Source organism: Salmo salar, chromosome ssa11 (genome assembly GCF_905237065.1).
Source record: "Salmo salar chromosome ssa11, Ssal_v3.1, whole genome shotgun sequence".
Classification (NCBI taxonomy): domain Eukaryota; kingdom Metazoa; phylum Chordata; class Actinopteri; order Salmoniformes; family Salmonidae; genus Salmo; species Salmo salar.
The window spans coordinates 4,161,986-4,175,462 of NC_059452.1; the positions used below are offsets into that span (position 1 = coordinate 4,161,986).

General features: G+C 42.9%; 1 protein-coding gene across 1 annotated transcript in view; it reads left to right on the forward strand.

The window, feature by feature from the left end:
* Window positions 1–13,477, forward strand: part of syt14a (synaptotagmin XIVa) — a 170,648-nt gene that overhangs the window by 83,450 nt on the left and 73,721 nt on the right. The window contains exon 3 of the mRNA XM_014126190.2: window positions 9,957–10,172. Coding sequence (XP_013981665.2) covers window positions 9,957–10,172 — 216 coding nt within the window. The remainder of the gene's footprint in view (window positions 1–9,956; window positions 10,173–13,477) is intronic.

Here is a 13,477-nt window from a genome sequence, read left to right on the forward strand (position 1 = left end):
TACATATTAAGTTTGCTGAAAATAAACGCAGTTAACAGTGAGAGGACGTTTATTTTTTTGCTGAGTTTATGTGGATACCTGCTCGTCAAACATCTCATTCCAAAACCATGGGCATTGATATGGAGTCGGTCCCCCCTTTGCTGCTATAACACTCCACTCTTCTGGGAAGGGTTTCCACTAGATGTTGGACCATTGCTGCGAGGACTTGCTTCCATTCAGCCACACGAGCATTAGTAAGGTCATGCACTGATGCTGTGCGATTAGCCCTGGCTCGCAGTCGGTGTTCCAATTCATCCCAAAGGTGTTCAATGGGGTTGAGGTCAGTGCTCTTTGCAGGCCAGTCAAGTTCTTCCACACTGATCTCGACAAACCATTTCTGTTTGGACCTCGCTTTGTGCACGGGGACATTGTCATGCTGAAACAGGAAAGGGCCTTCCCCAAACTGTTGCCACAAAGTTGGAAGCACAGAATCGTCTAGAATGTCATTGTATGCTGTAGCGTTAAGGTTTCACGTCACTGGAACTAAGGGGCCTAGTGCGAATCATGAAAACAGCCCCAGACCATTATTCCTCCTCCACTAAACTTTACAGTTGGCACTATGCATTGGGGAAGGTAGCATTCTCTGCTCTGCCATTTCATGAAGCTCCCAAAGAACAGTTATTGTGCTGAAGTTGCTTCCAGAGACCGTTTGGAACTTGGTAGTGAGTGTTACAACCAAGGAAAGAACATTTTTACGCGCTTCAGCACGCTGTGTTCCCGTTCTGTGAACTTTTGTGGCCCACGCCTTCGCGGCTGAGCCGTTGTTGCTCATACACGTTTCCATTTCATAATAACAGCACTTACAGTTGACCGGGGCAGCTACAGCTGGGCAGAAATATGACAAACTGAGTTGTTTGAAAGGTGGCATCCTATGACGGTGCCACAATGAAAGTCACTGAGCTCTTCAGTAAGGCCATTCCAATGCCAATGTTTGTCTATGGAGAATGCATGTCTGTGTGCTCAGTTTTATACACCTGTATAAAACTGGGTGTGGCTGAAATTGGGTGTGGGTGTGGCTGAAATTGCAATGGGTGTGGCTGAAATTCCCGAATCCACTAATTTGAAGGGGTGTCCACCTACTTTTGTAAATATACAGTGCCTTGCAAAAGTATTCATCCCCCTTGGCGGTTTTCCTATTTTGGTGCATTACAACCTATAATTTAAATGGATTTTTATTTGGATTTCATGTAATGGACATACACAAAATAGTCCAAATTGGTGAAGTGAAATGAAAAAAATAACTTGTTTAAATAAATTCTAAAAAAATCAAAAACGGAAAAGTGGTGCGTGCATATGTATTCACCCCCTTTGCTATGAAGCCCCTAAATAAGATATGGTGCAACCAATTACCTTCAGTAGTCACATAATTAATTAAATAAAGTCCACCTGTGTGCTATCTAAGTGTCACATGATCTCAGTATATAAACACCTGTTCTGAACGGCCCCCTAGTCTGCAACACCACTAAGCAAGGGACACCACCAATCAAGCGACACCACCAAGCAAGCGACACCATGAAGACCAAGGAGCTTACCAAATAGGTCAGGGACAGTTCTGAAGAAGTACAGATCAGGGTTAGGTTATAAAAAAAATATCCAAAACTTTGAATATCCCACAGAGCACCATTAAATCCATTATTAAAAAATGGAAAGAAAATGGCACCACAACAAACCTGCCAAGAGAGGGCTGCCCACTACAACTCACGGACCAGGCAAGGAGGGCATTAATCAGAGAGGCAACAAAGAGACCAAAGATAACCCTGAAGGAGCTGTCCATAGGACCACTTTAAGCCATACACACCACAGTGCTGGGCTTTACAGAAGAGTGGCCAGAAAAAAGCCATTGCTTAAAGAAAAAAATAAGCAAACACATTTGGTGTTCACGAAAAGGCATGTGGGAGACTCCCCAAACATATGCAAGAAGGTACTCTGGTCAGATGAGACTAAAATGTAGCTTTTTGGCCATCAAGGAAAATGCAATGTCTGGTGCAAACCCAATACCTCTTATCACCCCGCGAACACCATCCCCACAATGAAGTATGGTGGTGGCAGCATCATGCTGTGGGGATGTTTTTCATCTGCAGGACTGGGAAACTGGTCAGAATTGAAGGAATGATGGATGGCACTAAATACAAGGAAATTCTTTAGGGAAACCAGTTTCAGTCTTCCAGATATTTGAGACTGGGTCAGAGGTTCATCTTCCAGCAGGACAATGACCCTAAGCATACTGCTTAACCTGTTAGGGCTAGGGGGCAGTATTGACACGGCCGGATAAAAAACGTACCCGATTTAATCTGGTTACTACTCCTGCCCAGTAACTAGAATATGCATATAATTATTGGCTTTGGATAGAAAACACCCTAAAGTTTCTAAAACTGTTTGAATGGTGTCTGTGAGTATAACAGAACTCATATGGCAGGCAAAAACCTGAGAAGATTCCGAACATAGTGGTAAATATGAAAGATCATTACCAACTCGAACAGGAATAGCTTTGTAAAACAACAATTATATCTCTAAAGCCATGTAAGCTTTGGATAGATAGTTGGCAAAGCTGCATAGCAGGTTCCCAATCCTTATTTCTCAGACTCTGCGTTCGATTCAGTATTGTCATACCAATAGTCTGCAGCGGTCCCCACAGCTTTCTCATTCTTCTGATCAAGGAATTTCCCCCTGACATCCTTTAATTCCTTGAGATTACTGAAAATTGTTGGCCAGAGCTCTGAAATAATTTGTTTTTCATCCAAATGTTGACATCGCACAAGAACCTTGGACAGTGGTGGAAGAAAAACACATTATTTCAGAGCTCTGGCCAATGCATGTTTCAGTCTTGGTATAAAATGCTTTTGTGCGATGTCATGAAAGTAACTCTCAAAATAATAAGTGTCTGGCTCAAATAAATATGAGTGTCTGATTTCACTAAGGTGACTCACCACAAAACCCAGGCATGAATTTTTAGCTTGAGACCAAACGTTGCTTTGAAAATCCCTATAGCGGGGATGGTGAGACAACTGTCTGGCTCATCACCCCCTTCCACAGGCTTTGGTATATATGGTAGATTCAGAGGCCCTAATTCTGAAGCAAACTAATCTAGCCAGTGTTAGTTCATTGGTGGAAAAGAGTCCAGAGTCGCAGGATTTTGTTTAAGGTATGATGCAGGATAGCAGGTCTCTGCATTGTCACTAGGTGTTGGGTCTTAAGAGGCGGTTTGTGAATATTGTTTAGACATTCTCTACAAAGCGATGTTGTCAACTTGTCTATTGATGATTGTTCCATGTCCATTTTTAAAACTGGGATGTCGAGGCGGGGCCATACCATTCGTGCCATGCCCCATAGTCACACTGTAATTCATCGTCATCACCCGGCGGGAATAACTGTCTTCTAATACCATCATACTGTTTTGACATTTCTCCACGTTGTTGAAGAATATGCGGGAAACACTTCACCGGCTTCTCGGGTACACCCACATTTGCTGTGTCTTCAACATTCAACGGGATACTTGGTGAAGTGCACCAAATTTGACATATTTTGCTAGATTTCACTGGCAGTTAGTTGACTGGGAATACCTATTTCGACTCGAACCAGTATGAACAAACTGCCTGTTTTTTGGACATGTTAAATAGTCGACGTTCCATGAAAACACATGATCATAGAACCAAAAGCTGGGTAATATGATTGTGTGACCACCTACAGGAACCAAACACCACCTGAATGAATCCCCAATAACACTCAAAACCATTTCCCACACTCACAACACACCCACAGACACACAGACATTCACCTCAGATCAAAGATCCAAAACATCAAAGACCCAAAACATATGTTATAACACGTGGTGAAAAGCACATGCTGCAAAAGCACGTGGTGGAATTCTCCTGTATTAAAATGCCATGCCTGCCCTACTAAAGTGTATTTACACTATGATATTGACATGCAAACGAATCTGGTTGGCTAGAAAACATGTTGCTCTACTGAATTCTGATTTAATCCTAAAACAGACCATGTCAATACTTTTACGACATTTGTTATGCTAAATAGCCAGCGTTACTTATGAATGAGTATGATAGAGCACGTCACATATGTAGTAATTAAAACATTCCAGATTGCATAAATCAACTCAGTAGGTTCGGCGCTACAGAAGCCTGTAGGTTGGGTCTCCAAATTTCATCACTGTAAATTATGTGGACTTACAATCAAAATTGTGAGTAACGGCACTGTCATGTATACTCCCTCTCAGGAGCTTGAGGTCGTCAGGCTGCTTATTATTACGCACACCTGTCACCATCATTATGCGCATCAGCGCCTCATCAGACTCACCTGGACACAATCACTGCCTGATTACCTTCCCTATATATGTCACTCCCTTTGGTTCTTTCCCTAGGTGTTATTGTTTCTGTTTCTTGTTTCATATCTGTACGCTACTCGTGTTTTTTGTTTTGTTCCTTGTGTTATTTATTATTAAAGCCACTCGCTGAACTTGCTTCCCGACTCCCACCATACACATTACAGAATAACGCCTCACCAAAGGGAAGCATGTTTTTTTTTTTTTTGTGTAGGTGACGTCGCTACTGGAGCAACCGGGGAAGCCTCAGCTGGCTCATCAGGCTTCCATGCCTGAGGTTTGCAAGATCCGGTTGGCCCATCAAGCATCCGTTGCCGAGTCTTCCGAGTATGCCTCAGCTAGCATGACGGGCTTCCATGCCTCAGCTGGCTCAACTGGTTCACAAGACTCAGTAGGCTCGGCAGACTCCCGTGCCTCGGCCGGCTCGTCAGCCTCCCTCACATCGGCCAGCTCCCATGCCTCGGCCGGTTTGTCAGGCTCTGTTGAAAACGAAATGTTAGTCTAAAAGAAATGTGAGAGAATGTCTAGATGCTTTTTATAGTGAAGATCAAGTTTAAAACTTCCCTGCCTGGGCTGATGAGACAATGGATTGCGTAGTCAGATGGAACAGAGTAAATATGTATTTTAACCTCATAGATTTAGCCGGTGGTAAGATTTAGCCGGTGCCTCAGGACTACCTGGCTTGATGACTCCTTGCTGTCCCCAGTTCACCTGGCCGTGCTGCTGCTCCAGTTCCAACTGTTCTGCCTGCAGCTATGGAACCCTGACCTGTTCACCGGACGTGCTACCTGTCCCAGACCTGTTGTCCCTGACCTATTCACCGGACGTGCTACCTGTCCCAGACCTGCTGTTTTCAACTCTCTAGAGACAGCAGGAGCGGTAGAGATACTCTCAAAGATAGGCTATGAAAAAGCCAACTGACACTTACTCTTGTGTTACTGACTTGTTGCACCCTCGACAACTACTATGATTATTATTATTTGACAATGCTGGTCATTTATGAACATTTGAACATCTAGGCCATGTGCTGTTATAATCTCCACCCGGCACAGCCAGAAGAGGACTGGCCACCCCTCATAGCCTGGTTCCTCTCTAGGTTTCTTCCTAGGTTTTGGCCTTTCTAGGGAGTTTTTCCTAGCCACCGTGCTTCTACACCTGCATTGCTTGCTGTTTGGGGTTTTAGGCTGGGTTTCTGTACAGCACTTTGAGATATCAGCTGATGTAAGAAGGGCTATATAAATACATTTGATTTGATTTGATCTCGTCTCTGACAACTGAACCAATAGAACGAATGACTAGCCAGCTTGAGTAGCAACCCTAGATTTGTTTCGGGACTATATCTTGTGGAAGGATGAAATAGTATGAATAAATTCATCAAAATATGTCAATCATTATTTGAATGTGTTGGTAACCTGTTGTATAAAAGTGATAATATCCTCGAAGTCGGTGTTTGGAGGATATATTGGCACAGTTTGCTGGCCCTCGACTTAATCTCGGCCTAACACTCATGCCAATATATCCTCCAAACACTGGCTTCTTGGGCATTATCACTTAAATATGACACTGACTGCCACATACGAATAAATATAGTAACACAAGTTTGTATTTTTTTTAAATCGTCATGGAAACGTATTCCAGTGGCTGTACCAAGCAAGAAGGCAGTAACTGCCTTCTAGGGTCAAAGGTCATGTCAGTGGTCAGGGTCAAAATGAATAAAAAATTACGTCATAGTAAGACATCAGATAACCACATCACCATTGATCTGCCTACAATTAATTTGGCTGGACAATAAACAAAACTTTGTTGTCATTATTCTCAGTTTCACTGAGTCACTGCTCTTTTGCTTGGTAGGGCAGTATGGGTGCTGCCATTTTTTCCCTCATGATCAGTGGTGGGAAAAAGTACTACATCTCATACTTGAGTAAAAGTAAAGATACCTTAATAGAAAATGAAAGTCACCCAGTAAAAGTGAGTGACCCAGTAAAACACTACTTGAGTAAAAGTCTAAAAGTATTTGGTTTTAAATATACTTAAGTATCAAAAGTAAATGCAGTTGCTAAAACATACTTAAGTATCAAAAGTAAAAGTACATATAATTTAAAATTCATTATTTTAAGCAAAATGTTGTATTTATTTACGGATAGCCAGGGTCACACTCCAACACTCAGACATAATTTAAAAACAAAGCATTTGTGTTTAGTGAGTCCGCCAGGTCAGAGGCAGTAGGGATTACCAGGGATGTTCTCTTGGTAAGTGTGCTAATTGGACAATTTTCTGTCCTGCTAAGCATTCAAAATGTAACAAGTACTTTTGGGTGTCAGGGAAAATGTATGTAGTAAAAAGTATATCATTTTCTTTTGGAATGTAGTAAAGTAAAAGTAAAAGTTGTCAAAAATATAAATAGTAATGTAAAGTAGAGATACCCCCAAAAACTACTTAAGTAGTAGTTTAAAGTATTTTTACTAAAGTACTTTACACCACTGCATATGATACTGTATACTAGTAGGGCCAGGGGTTTTCCTAGTAAGGTCAACTCTTTTGGGTAGTTTGTTGCCGCTACCAGATGATTGTCCACTGCCATCTTGGCTCAAAGCAGCCTCTAATTTCACTCTTGATTGTTGTTGTGAAACATTCAACCTGATATGGGGCAAAAAGTAAAAAGTATACATAATTTATGAAACAATATTATGAAAAGTTACTGCATGTACAGTGGGGGAAAAAAGTATTTGATCCCCTGCTGATTTTGTACGTTTGCCCACTTACAAAGAAATGATCAGTCTATAATTTTAATGGTAGGTTTATTTGAACAGTGAGAGACAGAATAACAACAAAAAAATCCAGAAAAACGCATGTCAAAAATGTTATAAAATTATTTGCATTTTAATGAGGGAAATAAGTATTTGACCCCTCTGCAAAACATGACTTAGTACTTGGTGGCAAAACCCTTGTTGGCAATCACAGAGGTCAGACGTTTCTTGTAGTTGGCCACCAGGTTTGCACACATCTCAGGAGGGATTTTGTCCCACTCCTCTTTGCAGATCTTCTCCAAGTCATTAAGGTTTCGAGGCGGACATTTGGCAACTCGAACCTTCAGCTCCCTCCACAGATTTTCTATGGGATTAAGGTCTGGAGACTGGCTAGGCCACTCCAGGACCTTAATGTGCTTCCTCTTGAGCCACTCCTTTGTTGCCTTGGCCGTGTGTTTTGGGTCATTGTCATGCTGGAATACCCATCCACGACCCATTTTCAATGCCCTGGCTGAGGGAAGGATGTTCTCACCCAGGATTTGATGGTACATGGCCCCGTCCATCGTCCCTTTGATGCGGTGAAGTTGTCCTGTCCCCTTAGCAGAAAAACACCCCCAAAGCATAATGTTACCACCTCCATGTTTGACGGTGGTGTTCTTGGGGTCATAGGCAGAATTCCTCCTCCTCCAAACACGGCGAGTTGAGTTGATGCCAAAGAGCTCCATTTTGGTCTCATCTGACCACAAAACTTTCACCAGTTGTCCTCTGAATCATTCGGATGTTCATTGGCAAACTTCAGACGGGCATGTATATGTATTCTTGAGCAGGGTGACCTTGCGGGCGCTGCAGGATTTCATTCCTTCACGGCGTAGTGTGTTACCAATTGTTTTCTTGGTGACTATGGTCCCAGCTGCCTTGAGATCATTGACAAGATCCTCCCGTGTAATTCTGGGCTGATTCCTCACCGTTCTCATGATCATTGCAACCCCACGAGGTGAGATCTTGCATGGAGCCCCAGGCTGAGGGATATTGACAGTTCTTTTGTGTCTTCCATTTGCGAATAATCGCACCAAATGTTGTCACCTTCTCACTAAGCTGCTTGGCGATGGTCTTGTAGCCCATTCCAGCCTTGTGTAGGTCTACAATCTTGCCCCTGACATCCTTGGAGAGATCTTTGGTCTTGGCCATGGTGGAGAGTTTGGAATCTGATTGATTGATTGCTTCTGTGGACATGTGTCTTTTTTACAGGTAACAAGTTGCGGTTAGGAGCACTCCCTTTAAGAGTGTGCTCCTAATCTCAGCTCGCTACCTGTATAAAAGACACCTGGGAGCCAGAAATCTTTCTGATTGAGAGGAGGTCAGATACTTATTTCCCTCATTAAAATGCAAATCAATATCTAACATTTTTGACATGCTTTTTTCTGGATTTTGTTGTTGTTATTCTGTCTCTCACTGTTCAAATAAACCTACCATTATAATATTAGACTGATCCTTTGTTTATCAGTGGGCAAACGTACAAAATCAGCAGGGGATCAAATACTTTTTCCCCCCACTGTACAGTGGTGGCATAGCCTTTCTACTCTGAACAAAAATATAAACGCAACAGTGTTGGTCGCATGTTTCATGAGCTCGTCTGAGTGTGCCAGAGCGCAGAATGACAACTGACAAATTTACAAGCTCTCAACACCTGTTGAATATGGACGGTGTCAGTAAACGTTGGGAAAAAAGCGTTTTAAATTGTCACCAGCAGCACAGTTGCAGACACCAACACTCTGGATAACATGAAAACAGCCTAACGAGCTCTGCTAGGATGAGTAAAATGTTCAGAGTGAGCTGTACTCTCATTTGTAGCTAGCTACTCTCATTTGTAGCTCTCATTTGTAGCTAGCAAGCTAGCCAACGTTAGCCAGTTAACTTGGGTGCTTGACTGTTGTTGTTAGGTCAGAATGCTCAGATCAACAGAGCACACTCTGGCGGGGGGGTTCTGGTTTGGGCAGGCATAAGCTATGGACAACAAACACAATTGCGTTTTACCAATGCCATTTTAATGCACAGAGATAGCGTGACGAGATCCTGAGGCCCGTTTGTTGTAAGGATCGGACCCTTTTCTTCAATTTTCACCTAAAATGACATACCCAAATCTAACCGCCTGTAGCTCAGGAACTGAAGCAAGGATATGCATATTCTTGATACCATTTGAAAGGAAACACTTTGAAGTTTGTGGAAATGTGAAATTAATGTAGGAGAATATAACACATTAGATCTGGTAAAAGATAATACAAAGAAAAAAAACATTACTTAATTTTTTTCTTCATCTTTGAAATGTAAGAGAAAGGCCAATATATGACTTAGGAATCTAGGCGCAATTCAGATGTTGGGCACTAGATGGCAGCAGTATGTGCAACGTTTTAGACTGATCCAATGAACCATTGCATTTCTGTTCAAAATGTTGTATCAAGACTGCCCAAATGTGCCTAATTGGTTGATTAACACATTTTCAAGTTCATAACTGTGCACTCTCCTCAAACAATAGCATGGTATTATTTCACTATAATAGCTACTGTAAATTGGACAGTGCAGTTAGATTAACAAGAATTAAAGCTTTCTGCCGATATCAAATATGTCTATGTCCTTGGAAATGTTCTTGTTACTTACAACCTCATGCTAATCACATTAGCCTATGTTAGCTTAACCGTAACGCGGGGGGGCACCGATCAAGGAGAGGTTAAAATAAAAAATAAAAATTGGTAATTAAAGCTGATCCTACATTTGATCTTAAGGACAGAAATCCACAGAAATCCATATCTATTTCCCTTTTTATCTTCCACCTCTAGAAAAGATCTACCCTGACGGTGACCTGAAGGGTTCGTCATCAGACAGCGAGGATGAGGTGATGGGCCAGTACCAAGAAGCAGTCAACCGTTCGCAGGGTCTCCGAGGCGGGGCTAGCGGCAGCCAGTCAAATGGCTACGGCTGGGAGATGAGGCAAAAGTACAGCCCCCTATCAGCCGAGTATGACGGCTACAGCAGCGAGGCCTCGGCAGAGGACGGTAGGTTATGTCTATAGGGCAAAGGTGGGCAATCTTAGGGCAACGGTGGGCACAGTGTGGGTGCAGTCTTTTGTAACTACATTGAAAAGGCTCATTTAAAAATGTAATGTTAACCTGTGGAAGCCACAAGAGTGCGGCCATCAAACAGTGCACTGTAGATTCTATTTCAGAACCATCCGGCAGTGGGGAGCGCCATTCTTCAGCAGGCCGCGCCCAGCCCCCAACAGCACTCATAATGATTAGATCACGCACACCTCCCACATGAAGAAATACTATAGTATACTATGGTTACATGTTTTGCTGTCTTTACTGTAGTAACAAAAAAACTGTAGTACATACTATAGTAATAACTGTTTTTGCGGACTGTAGTACACTGTAGTATTTACTATAATGTTTGTATTTTCTGATCTTTGACATAGCAGTGGGGGCTTTGTCCTTGAGGAAACCTACTGGACAAAATACTCAAAGAGCTAATTTTCCATAACCTGTAGATAGGTAGAACTGAGGTCTGAACAGATAGCTCCTAGCTTTAGCTCTTTTTTATAACCTGTAGGGCACACAATATATGGCCTTTACTTGGCATGTAGGTTTCTCACTGATAGGTGGCACAAATTTGGACATGGGGAGGGGAATGGGCAGGCTATATGCAAATTAAATACTGTAGTATATACCAGAGGTGGGACCAAGTCATTGTTTTACAAGTCACAAGTAAGTCTCAAGTCAAGACAGGCAAGTCCGAGTCAAATCTCAATTCAAGACTAACAAGTCTCAAGTCAAATCTCAAGTCCTAAACTTTGAGTTTCGAGTCCTAAACAAGTCATAATGTGCTCTTCACCAAATGTAATACCATTTCATGTTTTTAACAACAGTAATAGTTAGTATATTACATATACGCAAATCATGAATGCTTTTAAAAATATATTTATTACTTTCCAATAAACTTTATATTTCCATGGAAATACATGGGTAGCCATAAGTAAGATAAGTTACAATAGGCTAACCTATGTCAATGGCTTTAGGAACAGCAGTAACATCAGGCAGGATTTAGGCTACCAACTGCCTAGCCAGTTGTAGTGCAATGATCACGTTCCCGCACTGACTGACTATGTGGAGGCTCATTGATTTAATGTTACGTTAGCCAACATGCTACACTAGCAAAGTTATGAATGATATAGCTGTCAGCTATATTAGCCACGACTTACCCTTCTTTGTGCTGCTTCAAATGTCGAACAAATTTGGAAGTTGTTGCGCCTCTACCACATCACCGGATTCCTGCCACTCTGGATCATTACACCGGATCATCGCAACTAGCTAGCTGCAAACAAGTGGCTACTATCGCCTCTGTCCCGAAGCAAGCATCAGTTAGCCTTGAACTAGCCTCGAGCTAGGCCCATATATAAGCTAATTCTAGGCCTACAATACCTCTTTTGCCAATTGGCCTGCACCCATTATTATTGTCGACGCGGAGCCCTGCCGATTCATCACGACTGGTCTGCCGACGTAATCGCCCGATGTTGTCTCAACAGGCTACGATGTCGCCGAAGAACCATCTGCTAGCCCCGGCCCGCTACCTTTCTGAACGCCGTGTCTCCCGCTCGCCTAGCGTAGTAGTGACTCCCGAACGGCTCCCTGACTCGCCTATTACTGCTCATTGGACTCTATGATCACTCTGCTACACAGCTGATGCCCCTTGGACTGTTTCAATAACACTGTACCTCATTTTGTTTATCTGTCGGCCCCAGCCTCGAACTCAGGTCCTGTATGTACCTAATTGACCTGCTCTGCCCATTCAACGTTATTTACCCGTTGTTGTCTTAGTTCTCCTGATCAACACCTGTAATTGCTTTCTTCCTCTTTCTAATGTCAATATACCTTGTCTACTGCTGTCTCGGCTAGTTCTTATTGTTTTATTTCAATGTAGAGCCCTCAGTCCCGCTCAACATGCCTAAGATAGCTCTTTTGTCTCACCCCACACACATGCGGAGACCTCACCTGGCTTAACTGGTGCCTCCAGAGACAAAACTTTTCTCATCGTCACCCCATGCCTAGGTCTACCTTGACTGTACTCACATCCTACCATACCCTTGTCTGTACATTATGCCCTGAATCTATTCTACCATGCCCAGAAATCTGCTCCTTTTATTCTCTGTTCCCAACGCACTAGACAACCAGTTCTTATAGCCTTCAGCCGTACCCATATCCTACTCCTCCTCTGTTCATCTAGTGACGTAGAGGTTAACCAAGGCCCTGTAGCCCTCAGTTCCACACCTATTCCCCAGGTGCTATCATTTGTTGACTTCTGTAATCGCAAAGCCTTGGTTTCATGCATGTTAACATCAGAAGCCTCCTCCCTAAGTTTGTTTTATTCACTGCTTTAGCACACTCTGCCAACCCTAATGTGCTAGCCGTGTCTGAATCCTGGCTTAGGAAGGCCACCAAAAATTCTGAACTTTCCATCCCCAACTATAAGATTTTCCGCCGAGATAGAACTGCCAAAAGGGGCGGACTTGCAATCTACTGCAGAGAGTGTCTGCAGAGTTCTGTCATGCTATCCAGGTCTGTGCCCAAACAGTTCGAGTTTGTACTTTTAAAAATCCATTTTTCCAGAAATAAGTCTCTCACTGTTGCCACTTGTTTTAGACCTCCCTCAGCCCCCAGCTGTGCCCTGGACACCATACGTGAATTGATTAACCCCCATTTATCTTCAGAGTTCGTACTGTTAGGTGACCTAAAATGGGATATGCTTAACACCTCGACCATCCTACAATCTAAGCTAGATGCCCTCAATCTCACACAAATTATCAAGGAACCTACCAGGTACAACCCTAAATCCGTAAACATGGGCACCCTCATAGATATCATCCTGAACAACCTGCCCTCTAAATACACCTCTGATGTCTTCAACCAGGATCTCAGCGATCACTGCCTCATTGCCTGCGTCCGTAATGGGTCCGCGGTCAAACGACCACCCCTCATCACTGTCAAACGCTCCCTAAAACAGTTCAGCAAGCATGCCTTTCTAATCGACCTGGCCCGGGTATCCTGGAAGGATATTGACCTCATCCGGTCAGTAGAGGATAACTGTTTATTCTTTAAAAGTGCTTTCCTCGCCATCTTAAATAAGCATGCCCCATTCAAAAAATGTGAACTAAGAACAGATATTGCACTTGGTTCACTCCAGACTTGACTGCCCCTGACCAGCACAAAAACATCCTGTGGCGTTCTGCATTAGCATCGAATAGCCCCTGCAATATGCAACTTTTCAGGGAAGTTAGGAACCAATATACACAGTCAGTTAGGAAAGC